The sequence below is a fragment of the Rattus norvegicus genome, chromosome 4, assembly GCF_036323735.1.
Source record: "Rattus norvegicus strain BN/NHsdMcwi chromosome 4, GRCr8, whole genome shotgun sequence".
Classification (NCBI taxonomy): Eukaryota; Metazoa; Chordata; class Mammalia; order Rodentia; family Muridae; genus Rattus; species Rattus norvegicus.
In genome coordinates this window covers 183,739,502-183,764,091 of record NC_086022.1, presented here as the reverse complement: position 1 = coordinate 183,764,091, position 24,590 = coordinate 183,739,502, and the positions used below count along the sequence as shown (strand labels likewise).

The 24,590-nt window shown below is 39.2% G+C and overlaps 1 protein-coding gene and 1 non-coding gene across 7 annotated transcripts in view; both read left to right on the top strand.

Moving 5' to 3' along the window:
* Positions 1–24,590, top strand: part of Dennd5b (DENN domain containing 5B) — a 132,974-nt gene that overhangs the window by 56,921 nt on the left and 51,463 nt on the right. For all 6 annotated transcript variants that reach the window (XM_039108925.2, XM_039108923.2, XM_039108922.2 and 3 more), the window contains 4 exons: positions 3,300–3,487; positions 11,720–12,256; positions 15,286–15,517; positions 20,361–20,511. In XM_039108925.2, coding sequence (XP_038964853.1) covers positions 3,300–3,487; positions 11,720–12,256; positions 15,286–15,517; positions 20,361–20,511 — 1,108 coding nt within the window. The remainder of the gene's footprint in view (positions 1–3,299; positions 3,488–11,719; positions 12,257–15,285; positions 15,518–20,360; positions 20,512–24,590) is intronic.
* On the top strand, positions 5,821–5,932 carry LOC120102599 (U6 spliceosomal RNA). Its single transcript, XR_005504234.1, has one exon. It is a non-coding gene; the product is annotated as a U6 spliceosomal RNA (small nuclear RNA).

Here is a 24,590-nt window from a genome sequence, read left to right as displayed (position 1 = left end):
TATTGTATTCATTGTCAAAATGGTTAGAGGCCTGGAAATTGTAGTAACTGAATGGATAATTGGCACATACATTGCTTAAAACTCAAAGCTAGCCTTTCACATTATCTGGCATATGATGGAGAAGGAAATATAAAATCTGATACTGATGTCCCATCTAAGCCATGCTTTTCCGTAGGACTTAACTGCAAAAGAATACCAAGAATACCAAGCAAGCGCTGCTGTCATGTGATCTCTCTCTCTCTCTCTCTCTCTCTCTCTCTCTCTCCCCCTCTCTACACACACTAACACACACACACACACACACAGAGAGAGAGAGAGAGAGAGAGAGAGAGAGAGAGAGAGAGAGCCAGCATGTCATCTATACTAGAAAATGCTCCACTACTAGCCTACATTCCTACAGTAATGTAGATTATTAGAGGTATTCTCTTTAAAGTAATTATGTACAGTAAAGATAGGATGAAAGGTTCCTTCATTACAGGTTGAATTGCAAAGGAGTATGCGGAATTGTGGTGTCTGAATGCAGCCAGTTCGGGCAGTAGAGCATGATTCTCGGGTTTATTTGTAAAATACAGTATCGACTAAAAGTCTTTGCCTTGAGTAGAGAAGGGGGAAATGGCTGGTGAGATAACTTAGCAGGTAAAGGTGCTTGTCTGAATTCAGTCCTCAGAAGCAGCTCTCTGAGGTTGTCTTCTAACCCCTTCCCCAGTTATAAATGTAATAACGTAAATAAATGTAATTTAATTTTTTGATTTTTACATTTATTTTCTGTGAATGCATGTTTTGCCTGCATGTACCACAGCCATGCCTGGTGCCCTTGGATGTAAGAAGAGGTCGTCGAAGGAAGCCATTTTATTTAATAGGGATACTACTGAAGTGCAGCTGCTGGTGGGAGTAGGGGTGAGGGGGGGGGACTCAGTTTTCTTTAAGGGCCTGGCCACTGCAAGTTTGACCATGCTCTAAGGAACTTAAATTGGACTTGGTATTTTTCTTTTCTCTTCTTTTTCTTTTTTCTTTTTCTGCTTTTGTTTAGGAGGAGATCACAAGAGTCGGGTGGATCTGGGAGGTCTGAAAAGTGAATATAATCGGATACATTATATAAAAATTCCAAATAATCAATAAAAATATTATGTTGAAAAAGGAAGAGCTCACTGAATCTCCTGGAGTTATGAATGGTTGTAAGCTACCTTGTAGGTCCTAGAAATCAAGTCTGGGTCCCCTGCCAGCACCTCTAGGCTGCCTCTCCAGCATCAGTTAAGAACATAACTGCTCTTACAGAGAACAGTTCAATTCCCAGCACCCATGTAGGGCAGCTCTCAAGTACTTGTAATTCCATCTCCAGGGAGATCCAGCATCCTCTTGTGCACTCAAGTGTACAGTCCGCCCCCCATATACATATAATTTTAAAATAATAAAAATAAATCTTTAAAGATGTTTTATTGATGAAATGGCACAAATTTTTTTTAAAATGGAAAACATCTTTTTTATGCTTGGTCAAATGAGACAAGTAGCATCTGATCATTTTCCTTAACATTTTGCAGAAGATAGTTCTAAAGTCTTCCCCTGGTTTTACTGTAATTGTGTATACAGAATTCTGTGAAATTCATACAAGTCCATAATCTCTTTATCTTCAATTCTCAAGTCTAAAACAATTGTAATTGATTTATCAGCAAAACCAGACCAGAACCAAAGTAAACTTATTTATATTTTCTCCCCACTCCCTCTTTCCCCCACATAGAACACTCACATGGCTTGCTCTGAAAATATCAGTGTTATCTACAGGCCGCTCCCTGTCTTAGATTATGATCTACCTCTCAAACTTAAAAAAAAAAAAAAAAAAAAAACCTGGGGTTGGGGATTTAGCTCAGCGATAGAGCGCTTGCCTAGGAAGCTCAAGGTCCTGGGTTTGGTCCCCAGCTCCGAAAAAAAGAACCAAAAAAAAAAAAAAAAAAAAAAACCTAATAATAAAATATATCACTCTGCCTCCCATGGCTTAAGTAGGACTTGTGAACATGCATAAGTACGAAACATCTACAGCAGACTGCTTAAGAGAGCAGCATAATATTGTGGACAGTTGCTATTTTGATAATAATTAGTCCATGTAAAGAAAACACAATCAGAGCTGGGTGTGGTAGCTTAGTACTTTAATCACAGCACTCAGGAGGCAGAAGCAGGTGAATCTCTGTGAGCTGAGGGCCAGCCTGGTCTACAAATCGGGTTCTAGGACATCCAGGGCTGTTAGACAGACAAACCCTTCTTAAACCCAAACAAAACTCCAGCCTTTAATTACATGGCCATTCTTTTTATCCTTAGAGGTAATATTCTGTAGTTAGGAGTTAAATATAAATAATGTGACTATGACTGCTTACATCTGTTGATTTTTTTATACCTGCAAAATAAATGCTAAAATAAATATAATTAGCTTATTGAAGCTATAGTCCTCATCACCTATACAAGAAAAGAATAATCAGCCTCTGAATTGGAGATTATACATGTGTGCTGTGTATTTATATACATATATAATGCATATATATATATATCTATGTATTAAAGTGATTCAAACAACAATCTTGTACTTTTTCAGTAGGCTGGATACCAAGAACAATTTTATTAGTTTTTTAATTCCTCCAGGTTATAAGAGAATTCAGGGCTGTGTTGTATAATGACACATGACTTTGATCCCCGAACTGGGGAGGCAGAGCAGAGACAATCTGACCTCTGAGTTCTGCCCAGCCTGGTCAATATATAAGACCCTGGACAGACAGGGGGATGGGGAGGAGAGGGAGGGAGTGCAAGCTACTCAGGTACTTTGGTTTCAAAAGCAACGAGTGCTGTCGGGGTTTCCAACTTTCTACAGCTGTTCAGGGGAAATAATTTAACTCTAATTACGATGGACTAGACCTACTTTCTCTGTGATCATGAAGAAATATTTCTCAGTTTTTTTAAAGATTTGTTTATGTGTATGACTAGGCACACACACACACACACACACACACACACACACACACACACGTTATCTACAGGTTGCATCATATGTGTGCTCCATGTGTCTGGTGCCCTCAGAGGTCAGAAGAACGTGTCAGATCCTCTGGAATTGGAGCTACTGACGTTTATGAGCCATCATACAGGTGCTGGGCATCAAACCCAGGGCCTCTACTAGAGCAGTAAGTGCTCTAACCACCGACCCATCTCTCCAGCCCAAGAATACTTACTTTAACACTGATTTTTTTTTCTAGCATTTCTAGGCTCACTGCAGCAATTGTTTTCACTTGGATTCTTCCCTCTTCTCTTGTTCTGTACAGATTATCAGCGCCTGATGACTGTGGCAGAAGGCATTACCACACTCTTGTTCCCTTTTCAGTGGCAGCATGTTTATGTACCCATACTCCCTGCTTCTCTGCTACATTTTCTTGATGCCCCTGTCCCTTATCTGATGGGTCTTCAGTCAAAAGAAGGAACTGACCGGTCTAAACTAGAACTTCCTCAAGAGGTAAAGCTTACCGTTAGTGATGAAGCATGCTGTTTGCTGACCTAGGTCATGGCTTCTTTTATTAAGTAGCATTGTCTTTGTGCAGCAGTTACACCTGGACCTCCCAGGTGCTTTGGGGTTAGGGCCTTAGCCTGCACACAGTTTCTTCTGATACTTGCTGTAACACAGCTACTAGTTAAATACACTTCAGAGAGGGACATGAACAAATTTTCACAACTATGCATTTCTGAAGGTGGTTCAATAATAGTATGATATGACCATACTATTTATTATTCTAAAGTCATTTAACTTCTTTTCCAGCCTCATGCTATCAATTGTTTTTAAGCAGTGTATTAGTCAGGGTTCTGTAGAGGAACAGAATTTATAGGATGAATATATATATATGAAGAGTATTAGTATGATTTGTAAGCTGTGGTCCAGCTAGTCCAGCAATGGCTGTCCAGCAACATGAAGTCCAAGAATCCACTAGGTGCTCAGTCCATGACTCTGGGTATCTCAGCCTTCAGAAGACGTTGGAATCCTGAAGAAGTAGGCTCTAATGCCACAAAGGAATGGACTTGCTAGCAAGGTGAGAGGAACCAGGCAAAGAGAATCTTCTTTCTGTCTTTATGAAGTAAACTTCTAGCAGAAGGCGTGGCCCAGATGAGAAGTGGTCTTCCCACCTCAAAGATCTAGATTATAAGTGGATCTTCCCACTTTAAATTAAGCAAGAGCACCTCACAGGTGCACACCCCCATTTGGGGGGGGTTCTAGTTTATTTAGTTGTCAGGTTGACAAGTAAGTACAGTCATATTTAACGTTCCTTTAGAATCATTCTTACTGAGTTAAATTGGACTTTTGATCTCCACTGAAAGGAAAATATTATCTCTCAGCAAAATGGGGATAATGGAAACAGCAATGCTTCACTGCTTCTCATCCTTACATGTAAGCCAGTTGTTAGCCTATTCTAAATGTCGCACAGACAATGCCAACTTAACAGACATTTTAATCCCTACCTCCTTGGCATTTTAATTTTCTCTGCTTTCTCTGCATTGTGTTTTAAAATACTTAGGAAGAAAATAAGAGTTCTTGAAAGCATTTTAAATTTAATTTTTAGCTCTTGTTAATGCTATTCAGAATTGGAATGGGAAGCTTTGAAATAAAATATTGATGAGAGTAATATGGCCTATTTAAAACACGAAATAGTTAATAATGTATTTAGTTTATTAGCATTTTCTTAGCACCATCACCTTACTTCTTATTTCTCATAGAGAGTCTCACTTTTAAGAAATGAATTTAAATAACACTAAGCCACAGCCATTATGTTGAGTAGCAAATCCTCTAATCAGGGGGTTGGGGATTTAGCTCAGGCTCTGGGTTCGGTCCCCAGCTCCGCAAAAAAGAAAAGAAAAAAAAAATCCTGTAATCAGTCAGCCATGTTGCCTTCGGCTAAGTTAACTTTGTCATTTAAGGGGAAATAGCTTGATTGAGACCATATGAACCAGGTGCATATTGTCCTATCCTTTGTCAGAGAAGGGGGACAGGCTCTCTCTGCTCTCTCTTCCCTAACTTATCTTCTTTCTCTATTCCCTGAATTTTATTGTTTTCTCCTTAATTATATTAATGTAGTATCTTATTGGTTTAAAGAACTAAATTCTTTGCATTTTCAAAGAAAAGAAATGGACTACCAAATGGATTTTTGTTTAAAAAATGTTTTTAGTTTCTTACTGATTTATATATGTGTGCATCATTATCAAATGATATATAAGAAACTTAATTGTATATAAAAGTTCTCCCCAGTTTATATGACTACCTGTTGAAATACTTAATGCCACTTAATATACATACGGTTGGTAGATCTTTCTTTTCTGTTTATATCATCTGAGTCTAAAGATAAGCCACTTAAACTTTCTAAAAGCCCTCAGAATGATGTCTGTGACTTTCTAGTTTTATTTTTCCCAATCTTAGCTCAGGACACAAACTCATCTATTCATAAAATGGGACAATATGAAGTAACATGAATCAATTATAAAAATAAGCAGCATTTCTGTGTAGAGACAGTACATTAAGAACCTTATTGTTTAGAAGAAAAAGTTAACAATATGTCTCTTCACTCTGGAAGCATTTTATGGTGAGATGAAATAAACAACCTCACATAATTTTAAGGAGGAAGTAAACAAAAAAATTAGTCTTTTTAAGCTGAGTATAGTGTTGCATACCTTTAATCCTAGCACTTGGGAGGCAGAGGCAAGTGGATTTCAGTGAGTTTTAAGACAGCCTGGCCTACATAGAGAGTTCCAAGACAGCCAGTGCTACATACATTGTAAGACCCTATCTCAAAGAAACAAAAATAGGTGCTCATTTTGGCAACACATATAATAAAATTGGAATGATACAGAAAAGTTAGCATGGCCTCTGTGCAAGGATGACTTGAAAATATATATATAAAATAAGTAAAAAGTCTTCTACAAAGAGACTTAAATGTGCACTCCAGTGATGCTTCCCTCCCCTCTCCTCTGAAAGCTCTGAAGTAAAATGACTAAATCTAACAAGAAAGTTTCTAAAAATAGTTATGAAAATGACAAGCTTACAAAATGATTATTTTAGGAAGGTATGATTTTAGTTGTTGGGTGTCTAATGTAACTGCCTAGACTTATAATTAACCACCTACTCCCTTTTCTCATGACTCCACAATGACAGAATGTCCAGAATGTTAGTAGCCATTTGTTATAGTCTTTTAGGGAGTAGCATAGGGAGGGGAGGGGAGAAGAATGCAGCTCTGGGTGTCGGTTAAGAAGTCTGGAACCTTACCTTCAACCATTCCTGCTCATCTTTACTGTATTAGGGAAAAATGGTGGCTGGAGAAATGACTCAGCAGAGGACCCAGGTTCAGTTCAATCAAGCACCTGACCAGCAATCAGGTGCTTCTTTATTTATTCAGGATTCACAGAACAAAGACAGACTGATGATTACAGATTGTGTTTGATTTTTTCATTATATGTCTAGGGTTACAAGTTCAGTCCCAATTAAAAAATACAAAAAGAGCAGATTTTATTTTTATTATGAACTCTTTAACTCCAATTTAAAGAATCTAAAGAATGTCTCCTTCAAAGCAAACACATTTGTTATATGACAGTCTGAAAACACTCTAGACAAAACAGAAAATATCTGAACTGGTCTTTTTATGAGTTGCAAATACTAATACCTAACTTCTTTTCTATATGTTTCATCATCTGTGCTATAAAGTAGGGAAAGTTATTTTAGTCAATCTATGTTATTTACTGACTTTTACTTCTTCAAGAATGTGCCCTGTATGACCCTCCCTGTCTTTAAACTACATTTTCAGAGAGCTCTAAGCTATAATAGAAAGAGACCTTAAATCTGTAACCTATTCTCCTGACCAGTCAGAGTTTATCAATTCTCTCTGTATACCCTGCACCAATTATACTGTTTGAGTTTGCTCAGGGGCAGATGCCCCAAGAAGTTTCCTTAAGCAATGGCCTTGTCTAGCTATGTGCTTCTTTGTGCTTAGTGATCTCCAGGGCATAAAGAAGACTTCCAAATAGTGGCCAGATAAAGTTAATTTTAGGATTTTACTAAAAAGACTCAGACATAGTTTTTCTTAGGAAATGGCATAAAATGAATCATAATGCAGAAAGTCCCTGATAGTGCAACATGCAGAGACCAAAGCCCAAAAGTTAGAGAACGAGGGACAGCGATTGCAGCATTCGGTTGGACTTCGCTGGAATTGTGCCAAGCAGCTGTGCTGGCTTCATGACTCTCACTATTTCCTGTGTGTGTGTGTGTGTGTGTGTGTGTGTGTGTGTGTGTGTGTGTGTACATATATATATGTATACATATGAATGATTGTAAAGAAATAAGTATTTTATTTTATTTCATTTTTGTTTTAGAGACACAGTCTCACTAAGTAACTCTGCTGGCATGAACTCAGTACATAGACCAGGTTTATCTCAAACTCTTCTTGCCTTGAGTGCTAGGACTAAAAGTCTATGACACCAGACCTGGCATATGCATTGCTTTTAATTAGAGGTAATATCAGGAAAGTTTTCAGGAACTGTTACTTGAAATGTAGAAATTAGAAATAGCAGAAATATAGAAACAAATATAAGCATATTTGTTTTATCATGCATACAGTACTAGTACTTCATGAGCTCTTGTGAAAGAGTTTTTTTTTTTAAACTATAAGAGCCTCGGGGTTGGGGATTTAGCTCAGTGGTAGAGCGCTTGCCTAGCAAGCGCAAGGCCCTGGGTTTGGTCCCCAGCTCCGAAAAAGAAAAAGGAAAAAAAAGCCTCAAAAGAGATGGCAATTTACCAGAATTCCTTTTGTGTGAACTTCTTGTTTAAAAAAAAAAGATTTATTTGTTTATTTAATGTATGTGAATACACTGTAGTTGTCTCAGACACAGCAGAAGAGGGCATCAGATCCCATTACAGATGGCTGTGAGCCACCATATGGTTGCTGGGAATTGAACTCAGGACCTCTGGAAGAGCAGTCAGTGCTCTTAACTGCTGAGCCATCTCTCCAGCCTGATTACCTGTTTTTGAACAAGGGAAAATCCTGGAAATTTTTTTATTGAGTTTGGGACTTGACTTTACCTCTGGAAAATTGAAGGTATAAATAAACGTAGAAAATACTTCATCTGATTTTTGTCATACCTTTTTATCAAACCAAGAACATCTTCTGATGCTGGGGATATAGCCCAAGTTAGAACATGTACAAATCCCTGGGTTCTATTCCCGCATGGTGGGATGTGGAAGAGTAAATTTGGGGTAGAGGGAAGGAGAGAAAAAGAGAGAGGGTCTTAGTTAGGATTTCATTGCTCTGAAGAGACATCACAACCAAGGCAACGGTTATAAAGAAACATTTAATTGGGACTGGCTTACAATTTCAGAGTCCGTTATCATCATGGTGGGAAGCATGGCAGTGTGCAGGCAGACATGGTGCTGGAGGAGCCCGGGGTTCTACATCTTGATCTGCAGGCAGCAGGATAGTGTACGCCACACATGTTTGCCTGAGCACAGAAGAGACCTCAGTCTACCTCCACAGTGACACACTGTCCAACAAGGCCACACCTCCAAACAGTGCCACTCCTTATGGGCTAAGCCTTCACACACAAGGGTCTATGAGGGCCATTCCTATTCAGATTCCCCACAGAGAGGGAGGGAGAAGGGAAGAGAAGAGAAGTCCTTTCTGAAGCTGGTGTGTCTGTCGTTCCATCACCTGACAAGGGGTAGCAGTGCACCTGCCTTCACTACATAGCAAGGTAGGGCCAGCCTGATCTATGACCTTGTCTCAAAAAATAAAAAGAAAGGAAAGGAGATAACAAATTCTAGTGGGAATGTGGAGAAGGAAGACTCATCACACACTGCTGGTGGGAATGTAAATTGATAAAGCCAACATGAAAGTCACTATGGAAGTCCCTAAAAAATGAAAAATAGAACTACCTTATAATCCAGCCGTAACATTCCTGGGCATCTAAGTCTGAGCACCACAGAGGTCCCTGCACGTCCATGTTTATTGATGCACTATTTATAATAGCCAAGATAGGGAATTGGTGTAAGTGTGTATCCACACAGTCTGTCCACAGTTAGAATAATAAGAAAAGTGTGGCTTGCATACACAATGAAATTTTATTCAGACACAAAAGGAAGTTATTTCATTTGATAGAAAATGAATGAACTAGAGATCATGTTAAATGAAAAAAGCCTGCACACAAAGACAAATATTGTGTGCTTTTCTTTTATGTGGAACCTAGATCTTTTTTTTTTTTTTTTTTTTTGATTCTTTTTTTCGGAGCTGGGGACCGAACCCAGGGCCTTGTGCTTCCTAGGTAAGCGCTCTACCACTGAGCTAAATCCCCAGCCCCAAACCTAGATCTTTTTAAGGCACACACATACAAACACACATACAGGAGATGAAGGCAGAAGGAAGGCTGTGTAGGGAGAGAAAGGACCTAATAGGAAAATGGAGAAATGGAAAAGCAAAGCCTCATATAGGATCTAGATTTAATAATGTGTATACATATACATTTATGACATGAAAGTAAGTTGTTAGGCATCTGTAAGAGCACTTGGAAAGAGGTGGCAAGGAGACCGAAAGTTCAAAGTTAACCTCAGTTGCCTAGGTAGTTTGAGGCCAGCCTGTCTCATTAAAAATTAAAAATTAAAAAATTAAAAATACATTATTGCCAGGGAAGAGTAAGTCCCTTTTATCAATTCTTATTCTTATAAATAAAATAAGACGACTCAGAAAGAAACTTAAAGGCAATTAGAGTTTGAGAGATAAACAATAGTAGGCATGGTAAGAATCTCACAGTCTGGGAAGATCCACATAGATTAAAAAAAGAAAAAAGTTGTGTTTTGAGTTGGAAAACAGTGGCAGATTCAGCAGTGGAATTCTACCTCCGCCATGGGAGACAGGGCCTTCAGAAGGCAGTAAAAAGATGCTCAGAGGTAACTGACTTAGAATTTTGGCCAGCATCTGAAAAGGTAAAGAAAAAAGAGAAGAAAAGAACAAATTACACAAATTACCTAGAAAGCACAAAGGCTTAGCCTAGAAGATATGTAAGCAACTACATTCTGGGAGGGCCTCTGGGGCATGTAAGTACCTCTCTCGTTAAAGGGACAGATACTCCTCTCATCTTCTTGACAAGTCTTTAAGTATAACAGACAGCTTTCCTGAGGGGCAGTTTGCCCCCCCCCCACACACACACGCAGAGAGAGAGAGAGAAGGGATTTATTACCCTTCTCTCTTTAATACCTTGCAGACTCTGATCCTCCTAATCTAAAATGACTGCCTACCAACAGAAGGTCCAAGAATCCAGTAGTTGCTTACTTAGTCTGTGAGGCTGGATTTCTCAGCTGGTCTTCAGTATACACTGGAATCCTAAAGAAGTAGGCTCTAATGCCAATGACAGAATGGACTTGCTAGCAAGGTATGATTAAAGATGTATCTTCCCACTTCAAAGACCCAGATTAGAAAAAAAACAAAAAACAAAAACAAACAAACCAGACCCAGATTAGAAGTGGGGCTTCCCACTTGAAATGATTTAAATACACAAAAAGCCCTTATAGGTGCACCTAGCCATTTTGGATTTTTAGTTAATTCTAGGTGTAGTCATATTAACAACCAAGTGTAGCCATCACAGTGATTCTCAGACCAAGTTGGATGAATGTAAAAGCAGGGACAAGAGTATTTCTATCTTTGAGCAATTTAGAATACCACGTTTCTGCCTTGAGCCAGAAGTGTAGAACTCAGAAGGTATTCTTGTGACCAGAAATCATGTAACAAGTAAATTAAAGAATAATAAATAATTATTTCTATAAAATAGCCATATTTTACCAGAAAAGCCTGCTACCTCCACCTTCCCTTTCTCTCTTCGAATATTTTAATTTTTTTAGGTTTATTTTTTTAATGTGTATGAATGTTTTGCCTACATGTGTGTATATGTACTGTGTATTGCTTGCCTGAGTATATGTATGTGCTTGGTGCCTATGAAAGTAAGAAGGCATTGGATCTCCTGGGACAAGAGTTACAGACAATTGTGAGCTGCCATGTGGGTGCTGGGAACTGAACTCAGGTCCTCTGAAAGGACTGTACTCTTAACTGCCGAGCCATTTCTTCATCCCCTATATTTTAGATCTTTTTTTAGTTTTGTTTGTTTGTTTTTCGAGACGGGTTTGTGTGGCCCTGGCTGTCCTAAACCTGGCTCTGTAAACCAGGCTGGCCTCAAACTCAGAGCTCTACCTGTCTCTACCTTCCAAGTGCTGGGGTTAGTTGTGCTGCTACTTCCTCCTTCCATGCGACATAGCCCTGGCTGTCCTGGAACTCACTATGTAAACCAGGCTTGCTTTGAGACCCACCTTCCACGGTTCCTGGAGTGCTAGGATTAAAGATGTGTGTTACCGTGCCTTACTTAAATTTTTGTTTTTAACTGCTGCTAGAGAGGTAAGCAGGTTACAGCAAAGCAAGGGAGTCTCTGCTATAGGCCTCACCTATTATTTGATGACATTCCTAGTCTTTAGGCTGGTAGAAGCTAAAATGTCTCTTTGGTACTTATAAAGATGTTAGGCCAAACACAGGTGAGCAGTAATGCTATTTAGAAGGCAGAAAATAGCACAGGATAATTTGGCTCTGGATGTACAACATTGGAGCCCTTGAAGTTTAATCAGTCAGCCTTGTACAAGTTCAAAAATCCTTTGTTTGTTTGTTTGTTTGTTTTTCCATTTCAGGCTAATTTGTGCTTCGTGGATATTGACAACCATTTTATTGAGTTGCCTGAAGAATTTCCACAGTTCCCCAATAAAGTGGATTTTATCCAAGAGCTGTCAGAAGTTCTTCTGCAATTTGGGATTCCCCCTGAGGGCAGTCTACATTGTAGTGAGAGTGCCACCAAACTGAAGAATATGGTTCTGAAAGATTTGGCTAATGACAAAAAGAATGGCAACGTCCCCACCAACAACGTCAGCGTGTATGAGTTACTGAAGGGCAGTGAAACCATAGCCCGCCTCCAGGCTCTGGCCAAGAGGACCGGAGTGACGGTGGGAAAGATCGACTTCCCAGCTTCTCTGAGTGAGAAAGAAAAGGATTTAAAGTTGCAGTGTGAAGAGGCAGACCTGCGGGACTCCCAGCTCAACGTACAGCTGCGCGAAGTCTTCGCCAACCGCTTCACACAGATGTTTGCGGATTACGAAGCGTTTGTGATTCAGACGGCCCAGGACATGGAGTCCTGGCTGACCAGCCGGGAGCAGATGCAGAACTTTGACAAAGTAAGAGACCCTGGTTTTCCTCCTTATGATTATTAATGGCCTGCACTGCTCATCTTTTTAACGTTTTAAGCACAGGTTTTTCCTTTTCTCCCCATTCCATTAAGTACCTTATGCTAGATAAAATAGTTTCACAAGAGAACAGATCCTTGGGAGGTAGAAACAAGAAGAATGCAATGATGCCCTCTGCTATGTAGTAAGTTTGGGGCTAGCGTGGTAAACTTGTGTGTCTCAAAAAATTGACTACTCAAGGGTTGGGGATTTAGCTCAGTGGTAGAGCGCTTGCCTAGCAAGCTCAAGGCCCTGGGTTCGGTCCTCAGCTCCGATTAAAAAAAAAAAAGAAAAAGAAAAAATTGACTACTCATAAAACTGGCCTTTAAATTGTGTATTCACTTGCTATATCTTAATTTTCTGCACTTGAGCAATGCTTAAATTATAGGAACTTGATTTTTCACAAGTCTTATTTACTCTTGTTTTATGACTAAGTCTAAAAAAAGTATCCTTTTCTAAGAAAGTCTCATTGATAGTTTAGTTTTCACCCAGTAATACAGGTCAGTTTGTTCATGTAAAGGTATAAGCCTACTTCTTATATCCTTGGTATCTTTAAAGAGAACAAATGGATTGGGTTTTGTGACCATTATTCTAGGATTATATTCCAGAGGTTTTAGAAAGGGAGACTAGAAAATGTAGTAGCTTTTACTGTCCTGCAGAAGCGTCTTTCACGGTTTGCTGCATTCTGTCCAGTATTGTTCATGTGCCCCAGGTTTTTCCAACAGACACAAGCACTAGAGATACACAGGAAGTCTTTTAGGCCATGGGGATGCAGTTCAGTCTCTGCCTCTGTTACTGAACAAACATAACTCAGCTGTTGGAACTTGTCATAGAAGAACTCCCACAGGAGCCATTACACTCCAAGATGCTAAGTGTTTAAATTTCTGAGCATCTTACAAATAGGTTTTACAAAGATTATTTTCTTTTCTTTATATGAGTGCACTGTAGCTGTCCTCAGACACACCAGAAGAGGGCATCAGATCCCATTACAGATGGTTGTGAGCCACCATGTGGTTGCTGGGATTTGAACTCAGGACCTCTGGAAGAGCAGTCAGTGCTCTTAACCTCTGAGCCATCTCTCCAGCCCAGAAAGATTTTTTTCTAATTTCACTGCATCTTTTTTTCTTATGAAGGATAATATACAATGTGCATCAGGATTTACTGGTGTACTTAATGCTTGATTAGATTTCTTTAATATTAAGAAGCCATTTCTCAAATATATTTATGCTCTACAATCTGTCCTCATTTTTGCTTAATTTTATTATAATTTTTCTCCAGCTTAAGAACTAAACTTATATGTTCATGGTCTATCTTTGGAGCAATTCAAATTCTGATTTAAGTTCATATCCTGATACCTTGGATTTTTTTTTGGTTTGTTGTTGTTGTTATTGTTGTTGTTTTGCTCTATTTGGTTTTCTACTAGAAGTGGAAATCTTTCTGTAAAACCCCTAAGAAAATGAAAAGTACATGTTGGGTTCCAGAAGGCTATGGTCATCATACTTTTCACAAAGGAAATATACAAGGCATAGTAATCTTTCAAGACAACTTCTAGTTGATTTTAAATTTTATAGAACACAAGAAGTCTAAAAAAATCAAAGGCCAAATGAGGGAGAGGCTATATCTGTCCTATGAAAAGTAAATTTGATGTTCATCTGTGAAATAGCACTTTATGTGAACTGATTTCTAAGAATTACTATGAGTCTGTCTGGGTATTTGGACTTACATAAGTGCATTCAAACTCTGGAAGCACCTAAATTGAAAAGTGGATTCTATAAAGAAGGTTTTATTTAAAGTCTCTAAAGTATTGAAATGGAAAAATTAAATATGCCAGGAACTAGCTGGTGAGTACTCCGCAAAGCATCTTACGTTGGAGCTGCCCCCCTCTGTGTCAGAACTGCCCCCCTCTGTGTCGGAACTGCCCCCATCTGTTGGAGCTGCCCCCACTCTGTGTCAGAACTGCCCCCACTCTGTGTCAGAACTGCCCCCATCTGTTGGAGCTGCCCCCACTCTTGTGTCAGAACTGCCCCCACTCTATGTCAGAACTGCCCCCCTCTGTGTTGGAACTGCCCCCATCTCTCTTCTTTTGGCTCTAATACACCGAGTCCATTCTGAAAAGAAAAGAATGAAAAGCAAACCAACACAGTGACTAAAACAGGAATTCACTTACAATTCACTTTGAGCTTATCTTAACCAAGAATAGAATTTTTACATACATCATACATGAACCTGCAGTACACACACACACACAAAAAAAGTGAGCACTTCAGATTAAAATCCAGTTATAAATTATATTACATAAGGCAGGCTAGTAGGAGAAAAGAACAGTTTGTATGGTTTTGAAGGTCCATTTCTATGACTGTTTTTTAGACATTGTTACCTCTCTCTTGACCTCTCAGACAATTGTGTCAACACAGGGGCGGAGTTTGGTCTGGCATTAACAAGAGGAATGAGTAGAGAAACATCTGCCTGATCAAAAGACTTTTACCACTAGGCACAAATTCTACATCGTCATATTTAAGTTCTTGCATAAACAGGCAAATTGTGTGTGCGATACATATACATATATATCTCAGTTACACATTTAGCAACCTTTTGGTAGAAGTTCATTTCCTAAGCTAGGATCAGAGAAGAGATTACTCACAGGGGAGAAGGATCAAAATGTAGTGGTAAGTGAAGTGGGTGGCTGACAATTGTAGAGCAACATATCCACCATTGTTTGCTAATGTCCTCTATTCTCCATATTGGTCATCAGGATACTAATATAAATCCATTTCTAAAAGTAAGATCAATACCAAAGGCCTAAGTGACCTAAAGTCTATAAATTTAGAGAAAAAGAAAAATAGATTTGTAAGTTTTTTTAAGTGCCAAGTATCAGTTTTTTATGTGTACTAAGTTTGAGAAGTAATGGCCTTAACAAATTTCAGTCTCTCCTTTTATACTGTTAAGATAAAAGTAATAATTTGCTAATTATCTCATTACAGGCTTCTTTCCTCTCTGACCAGCCTGAGCCTTACCTGCCATTTCTTTCACGCTTCATTGAAACACAGATGTTTGCTACCTTTATTGATAATAAAATCATGTCTCAGTGGGAAGAGAAAGACCCTCTGCTTCGGGTCTTTGATTCTCGGATTGAGAAGATGAGATTGTATAACGTAAGGGCACCCACCCTTCGGACATCCATATATCAGAAATGCAGCAGTTTAAAAGAAGCAGGTATATTTACCGTACTTTTTCTTAAGTACACAATTTTTTCTTTTTATAAACTGTTGACTTTTTCAACAAGTTATAAGTTAATTTTCTCTTTTGGGGGGAGAAGGGAGGCTCAAGACAGAGTTTCTTTGTGTAGCTCTGGCCGTCCTGGAACATGCTCTGTAAATCTGGATGGCCTCCAACTCAGATTTGCCTGTCTCTGCTTCCTGAATGCTGAGATTAAAAGCATGGGCCACCACCACTAAACTACAAAGCTCATTTTCATGTGCAGACATCATGAATAATCCTGGTGTTAGCAAGAACTGTTTTTGTACTTTTCTTCAGATTTCTGTGAATTCCTATTCCTATGGACATTCCTTTTCCTTTACCCCAAACAAGAAAAAATAAGTTAAATTGTTTGACAAGATGATGCATATTTTTGTTATTTTCTTGTGTTGGAAAAAATAGGTTAACTTCTCTCTTGCTACTGTCTTTTTATCCATCACCTCTTGTCTCTAGCTATAAACTTAAAATAGTAAACCTAAAGTTGGAAATAGTAGTATATGCCTAAATCTTAGCATTTGGGAGCCCTAGCAAGAAGCACCAGGAGTTTAAGGCTGCCCTTGGCAGTGTTTCAAGAGTCTGTCTAAAGTAAAACCAAAACAAAAAGGAAATCTGAGGCACTGTCTAGTTTACATAACTAAAACAGTTCTTATTTGCTTTGTTAGTTGCATAGTTTCATTTCTTGAAATTAAACCTCTGGATGTTTGCATTCAAATTAAAGTCTCTCAACCCTAACATCTGCTTCCCTCAAAGAATGAGGGATTTTCCTGTTCTTGTCTGAGTGCAATACCTTCTGTTAGATTAATAATCATACCAAGAGCCAGCATTTGAGGACTTCCTATTTGCCAGTCATTATGCCACTGTTTGTTTTGACTTTTTACGTGCAGTCTTAATGACAGAGTATATGCACAGATATTTTCTCATTCTATGGGTTAGGAAACTGAAAGATTAAAGAACTTACTTATGGTTCTATAGCTAGTTATTGGTAGAGCCATGAGTTGGGATCCAAATCTGACTGATTTCTAATACCTAAAGCCTTAATCTTTTTAGTGGTTTTACTCCTTAACAAATACGTAAAATGAACCAATTTGTGTGGTTTTATGCCTAGTTCCCAATCCATTCTTTGCTGAACAGAGATGTATTATCATACAAGTGCCTCTTCCTTTATTTATTTTCATTCAATAAAAAGTGGCACTTTTAATTTTAGACCAGATTCCTACTGGATAAAAGGACACAACAGATAAGAAGCTTTTCTTGTTCTGCTTCTACCGCTTGCTCACTTTCCCTCTTTATTTAATAGCTCAGTCATGAGAGTAACAGAGGTGTTTAGTATTGTCAAGGAGAAAAGTATTAGGTGATAACTTTACACAGTGCCTGTAGGCTTCAACATCACTCTGTATCGCCCTGTGTAAGGGCGACTTCCAGGAGCCCCGTCAGGAAGTGGCAAGTGCCCCTGTGCTTCTAGACCCTGAGGGGATAAAATAAGCGAAGTTGCTTGCTCAGAGAATTATGAGTTCTGATGTTTTTAATAGTTATATGAATACCTTGTTGGGAAAATTTCATTCCTCTCTCCCTGACAGAATTTTTAAAATGGAATTAAGTACCAATTCCTTACCTTAATGTGCCTCTTACCAAATAGAATGGATTTTCTTTTTGCCTCTTAGAGCTTCATAATCCCACGCTCATCCCAGAAATTGTGTAAACTTCCTGAAAATATACCACTAGAGACTTAGCATGTCTGAAAATAAGATTAAGACCATAGTTCCATAGAAATTTAGAGACTTTTGAAAAAGTAAAAGGAGACTGTGGTGCCCCCTCTCTCTCACAGCGCGCTCTCGCTCTCTCTCTCTCTCTCTCTCTCTCTCTCTCTCTCTCTCTCTCTCTGTGTGTGTGTGTGTGTGTGTGTGTGTGTGTGTGTGTGTGTGTGTGTGTGTGTGTTTTCAGTGCTTGCCTTAGGCATGACAGAGAAGCTTGCTGCCACTGTTAATACCTACTGATTTTGAGATAGTCTCAATAAATTACACAGGAAAACCTTGGCCCACAATTGTCCCTTCTCGGCTTCCTGACTAGCTGGAGTTACAGGCCTGTATCACCAGGCCTGGCTTAGTTATTTCTTTCATTGGGTAAATTGCATTGCCTTACCACCATCCCCCCAAAAAGAAAAGAACATAGAGATAGTTGTTATTTCCAGCATTGGATTCTTGCTAGCTTGGTGCTTGTGTGTGTGTGTGTGTGTGTGTGTGTGTGTGTGTGTGTGTGTGTGTGCTTCTACTGCTGTTGTACCTTTAACCAAAAAGAATTTTGGTTTGCAAGCGAACTTAGAAAGCACAGACTGTCTACTGTCGACATTATGGCTCCATAGCCTTATGATTTCTATATAGAAAAACAAAAACTGTATAGAAATATAATTTTCTTTTTCCTTACCAATCACCACAAACCAATGTCAACTCTTATCTTGAAATTCTTTAACAGTAGATCCCTGGCCTCACAAAGCAAGAATTTGATAACTTCTGAATATTCGGTATTCTCTGGTAATATGTAATATAATTACTAAAATGTTACATTGCTGAATGCTCTCTCTGGCATGTATATATAAAGTCCAGAGTAACTTATTGTGAATTATGATTCTCATTTGAAAACAAAACAAAGACTGGAGAGATGGCTCAGTGGTTAAGAGCTCTGACTGCTCCTCCAGACGTCCTGAGTTCAAATCCCAGCAACCACATGGTGGCTCACAACCATCTGTAATATGTCTGAAGACAGCTACAGTGTACTTATATATAATAAATAAATCTTTTTTTTTAAAGCAAAAAAAAAGCTTTCCAAGTAAAAGAAAGTCAATATCAGATAGATTTTTCTGTCATTGAAAATCAAATGGAAAAAACTGAAATCCCTTTTCCTTTTATGAGGACAAAAGTTGATATTGGCAGGAAGGGGATTTTATTGTCCTCCATGCAACATAAAATTGAGAAAGACTTTATAATCTCAAGCTGTAAATCTAGACATCGTTAGGCTAAAACTGACACTTAATTGTGTTTACAAATACCACAAAGCATATGTGTAGGTTGTCCTATGATGTCCATCGTGCAGACACTTCCCTCACAGTATTTACTGCTTAAATATTGTGAAACCTGGCGAGCTATAACTAAAACTGTACAGGCTGAGGGGACCTCACTGAAGATTAAATTATATTTCATATTAAAACACAGACCATCTTCCTTTGGGTCTCTCTATGCTAACAATAGAACATTTAAAGTGTATTTTAGGAGAAATCACAAACTACACATTAAAAGTCTAATAAAAACCTGGAACTTTAAACCTAGCACTGGGGAGGCAGAGGCAAGGTGGATCTCTGAGTTTGTGGCCAGCCTGGTCTATATAGATTTCTAGACCACAAGAGCTACATAGTGAGACCCTGTCTCAGAAAACATCAGTGAAGCACAATAAAGGAAGGTTGGGGTAAATTCGTATTGTCTCTAAGAGAAATGCACCTCAACCTTCTAAAGTCTTAGGTCATGGCAAGCAGCATCCATCTCCTTACACAGTGCCTGGGCGGAGCTCTTCTGTGATCTGGTGTCACACTCTGGTTTTTCTCTATCACATAACTCCGTAGACTTTTCTGTGGTCTGGTGTCAGGCAGCATTAAGCATTGCTCTGCCAAGACCAGAAAAGGCCTCGGGCAGAGTCTTTCGGAGGCGCTTAGCCTACATGTGGAGAGTGACCAGGGTTCCGTCTGCAGGCAGGGAATAAGTACTTGTCTCATAAATGTTCCTGCATTCTGTTTATCACATAACTGACTGATTCCTGTTTGTTATTCCTCTTTAATAATCTTCAAGCTACAGATTGAAGGCTTAGACTTTCATCTCTAGTACATTTTCTCTGATAGACAAAAAGCGCTTTAAGGTCTGGAAAGATAGCTCAGTGGTTAAGAGCACTGACTACTCTTCCTAGAGGTCCTGAGTTCAATTCCCAGCAACCACATGGTGGCTCACGACCATCTGTAATGGGATCTGATGCCCTCTTCTGGTGTGTATGAGGACAGCGACAGTGTACCTATATATAATAAATGAATAAATCTTTAAAAAAAAAAAAGCGCTTTAAAAATCAGGGTGGTTTTGTTTTACCAGAAAAGTAGATCACTTTCTTTGAGAGAACCTCCAGCCCCACTAAATTTAAGGTGTTTTAGAATAGACTTGTTGAGAAACCCTCCTTCAACTCTGACATATTTTATTCTTGTAAAGTTGAGGGGTCTTTTTTTAATTTGGACATCTTTTAAATGCCTGCTTCTCATTACCTCTTCCCTGATGTCCCTACATGAGATCATAGATTTCACATAGTTCCTTGTTTCTATAGATTATGAGCTGTGAGTGTTTAATAGACATCTGTACAAAGAAGTGAAGTATAGGGCAGATGAATTTGCTTCTTTTCCTCCCCTTTACACTGTCTTACCTCAAGAGTCTTGTTTGCTGTCTTAATCTTTAGTACTGTGCTTAGAACTGTATTTTGGTTAAAGATATTGAATTTCCCATTTAAAAACAATTGTGTATCCTTTAATCCGAGCACTTGGGAGGCAGAGACAAGTGGATCTCTGTAAGTTCTAGACCAGCCCAGTCTGCAGTGAGTTCCAGGACAGTCAGAGTTACAAAGTGAGACCTTGTCTCAAATGTAAAAGAAAAGAAAAAAGAAAAAAAAAACAAAACTGTATCAGAGTGTCTAGATGACTTGAGTTTTCTGTATGTGCATGAGTGTACTTTGCAGTATGTTTTAAGGATTGAAATGTCTCTAATTTAAATTTAATTTATAGCCCAGTCAATTGAACAACGACTGATGAAAATGGACCACACTGCAATTCACCCACATCTACTTGATATGAAAATCGGTCAAGGCAAATATGAGCAAGGGTTCTTTCCAAAGTTACAGTCTGATGTCTTGGCGACAGGACCAGCCAATAACAAGTAAGAACGCGTTTGATTGGTGATTACTGGAATGAAAGAAGGTTCTACAGTGTTAACTAGGCAGTGTGTGAGCATTAAGTGTCTTATCTGTTTACATCTTTTTTAAAGATGTATTTATTTATTTATTATATAATAAGTACACCGTAGCTATCTTCACACCAGACATACCAGAAGAGGGCATCAGATCCCATTACAGATGGCTGTGAGCCAGCATGTGGTTGCTAGGATTTGAACTCAGGACCTCTGGAAGAGCAGTCAAAGCTCCTAACCACTGAGCCATCTCTCCAGCCCTTTTTTATTTTAAAGTTTTTTCTTAAAGATTTATTTATTTTTTGTATATGAGACATCATTCTTTTTGTTTTGTTTTGTTTGTTTGTTTTTGAAATTTTAAGTCTATGAGTACACTGTAGCTGTCTTCAGACACACCAGAAGAGGGCATCGGATACCATCACAGATGGTTGTAAGCCACCATGTGGTTGCTGGGATTTGAACTCAGGACTTCTGGAAGAGCAGTCAAAGCTCCTAACCACTGAGCCATCTCTCCATCTCTCCAGTCCCTGTTTACATCTTTTAAGACCATATTAATCTAAATTGAATTTACTTCTAATCCTGTTAGGTAAAAGATTCTAAAAAAAACAGATTTTTTTAATAGAGCTGTACATGGACACATTTGTTTTTGTTTTTGTTGTTTTTAATTTGTGAGAGGTTTCAGAGGAAAAGGTTATTTGTATGTGTCCTAGAAATTGTTCTTGTGATATTTTGGCTAAGAATGTGGCTGCTGTTTGCCCTTGTCCAAAAAATCTGCCTAAGGCTACATTGAAGAGTTTTGGATTAATTGCATCAACAGAGGAAACGTCAAAACAACCTAGTATAAACTCTGTAGTGTGGTTATTAGTGCTCACTCTTGCGGAGATCTATAATGAGAAGGAATAGGAGAAAGAGGGCACTCGGAAGTGAGATGCAGGTAAATCCTGTGTTCAAGAAGATAAGCAGAACAAAGAAATTCCTGATGATGTTTAACGGAATAAAGGGAGCATCGAAGTCAGGGCAAAACCCTGCTCGGCTAAGTTCCAACTGTGAAAAGGAATTCTCGTGGAGGTGTGGCCTTGCTGCAGCAAGTGTGTCACTGGGAGTGGACTTTGAGGTTTCAGAAGCTAAAGCCAGGCTCAGTCACTTCCTCTTTGTACTGCCTGCCAATACTCCCCACCATGACAGTAATGGACTAAACTTCTGAACTGTAAACCAGCCCTAGTTAAGTGTTTTCCTTTGTGAGAGTTGCTGTGGTCATGATACCTATTTATACCAATAAGACCCTAACTGAAACAGAAGGTTCTGGAATCTTATAGACATATTCTTTTACTCTTAACTGTACATATAATCTTAAAGTTAGCCACTTCACTAAGCTTGAGCATACACTTCAGACAAATTATTTCTAGAAGAAAAAAAAATCTCAGATCTAATTTCAGGATAAAGGGATTTAAACTTATAAATGGTTGACTAACCGTTACCAAAGATTTAATATACTCCTTAGAAAATAAAACACAGTCTGTAGTGTTTCTGCAGCTGTGGTTAGCACTGGTTAAAATTATGCTGAATAAATAAGGTTTAATAATGCATATAAAATAATTATTTGATGGAGCCTGGAGAGATGGCTCAGCAGTTCAGAGCACTCACTGTTCTTCCAGAGGACATGGGTTCAGTTCCCAGCACCTGCATGGCAGCTCACAGCTTTCTGTAACTCTAGTTGATGTAGACGCAACACCTTTTCGCCTCAGCAGGCATCACAAACATGTGTGGCCACATATGCAGGCAAATTATCCATACACAGAAAATAAAATTTGATTTAATTTTTAAAATTATTTAAGATATGGGCTCCATAGAAGTTTGGTTTTTTATTTTTTCCTCCCAACACAATATTTTTATTAACTCTCTGGGAATTTCATATAATTCACTCTGTTTACATTTGTTTTCCATTCCTCCCAGGTTCATCTTCCCACCCTTCCACATCCTTTCATCCCCTGTCCCCCAACTCCCCAACCAAACAAAACAAACAAAAAACAGCAAGTCCAATGTATGTTGCCCATATACTCATTGGAGCATGGTCAAACACCCAGTGCCCATCTCCTGTAAGAAAACTGAGTCCTTCTCCACCCACAGCAGAAGCCATCCAACTGTGAAGAGCTGTAGTTCAACATCTTTATCACAGTTTTTAAAGATGTTCTTCAATGGCTTCCTATCTGGACTGGTTTTTTGTGAGGGGTATGGGGAGTGGAGAGTTGTGACATAAGCCTTCAGTGTCTCTCATTCTCAATTATGTGTCTGCATTCATTAGTACCACCTAAAGAAGCTTCCTTATCAATGGCAGCCGTTGGCAGCATAGATCACAGGTATCAGCCTGGTCTCAGTGGCAGCATGGACCACAGAAGTCTTTCAAGGAGGCTTAATCCAGAAAATAAACCATCTTCATCTTGAATATCTTGTTGCTCAGTCAGGGTGATCGCGAGGTTGAGGAGTGGGTAGTGGGGGCGAGGGGCACAGGACCTGCCCAAGCTCCAGGCTGCTGTGTACTACCCTGGCACCACCTGGGCGCTAGGGCGTACCAAGGCGGGGTGCTCTGCTCCCCCCATCTCCTCGCAGCAGGGGGAGAGCGCAAATGTCAACACTAGCAGCTGGCAGGCCAGCCCCAGCCTAGTCCCCAGCTCTGCTCCCTTAGCTGTCATCGCGCTGCATACCATCCAGCCTTTGGTTGCTGGACTGGCACCCTGCTCTGAGGCACAGTGCTTGTGTAGCGGCTGGCAGTGCTGCAGCCCCGAACTCACTTCCCCAGTCATTTTCTTAAACAGTGTTCATTTCTCTGTTTTCAAAACAAAATTAAATAGGATGTATTTGTTTCATATTTATATTTTTTCATATTCTTAGTGTTTATAGCACACTGTCTTATTAACTCTAATTTGTTTTGAGAAGTGGATTTCAGATTTTTCATTGGTTAGTTGATTTAGTTTGGGTTTTATTGAGACCAAATCTTTTTTTTAAAGATTTATTTATTTTATGTATAAAAGTACACTGTAGGGGTTGGGGATTTAGCTCAGTGGTAGAGCGCTTGCCTAGCAAGCGCAAGGCCCTAGGTTCGGTCCCCAGCTCCGAAAAAAAGAAAAAAGAAAAAGAAGAAAAAAAAGTACACTGTAGCTGTCTTCAAACACACCAGATCCTGCTACCAGTAGTTATAAGCCAACATGTGGATGCTGGGAATTGAACTCAGGACCTCTGGAAGAGCAGTCAGTGCTCTTCTTAACCACTGAGCCATCTCTCTAGCCCCTGAGACCAAATCTTATCAAGTAGTTTAGGATAGCCTACAATAAATACATTGTCTCCTTTTCTCTACCTCCCAAGAGATAGACATGTGCCCTGTGCCTAGGTTAACCCTCATTTTTTCAGTCCCTGTGAAATTTGTATTAACAGCTATTTTGGGGGCAGTACTATTTCGCCTTTTTAAGATTACGTTTATTGGGGGGAGTGCACACATGCCATGGTGCACATGCAGAGACCAGAGGACAGCCTTCGGGAGTCAGCCTTCTTCTCACTTCAGCAGGTCATCAGGCTTGGAGGCAAGCTCCTTCACCCACAGTGCTATTTTCAAGGCCTCTGAGCGAGCCAAAGATCTGCACTTAGGCCTTTGTACATTTTCTCTATTAATTTACATTGTAGTTATTGTGAGCCATTTATGCCATGTACTTTTTATAAGAATAAGCTGTAGAAATTACATTTTGTCCAACATTCATCAGCTGAGTGGTGGCCCTTAGGGTAAAATGAAAAGTCTTTGTTGAGAATAGAGAGTCGATGGAGGGTATATGTAGATGCTCGTGGTGTAAAGGAAATTGGGAACTGGGAACTGGTATGGCATGAGACCAAGGGACAAGGACAGTTTCTCCATGATTTGAACTGTTGAGCAAGATTGGAAGGGAGAGGATTGTTATGGAGGAAAGGGCACTAGTTTTGGAATACTTCGTATGATTTTTCTTGAGTCTTAGGCCAGAACAGAAAGAAAAGCATATGAAGTCTGAACATGGGAATAAAGTTAC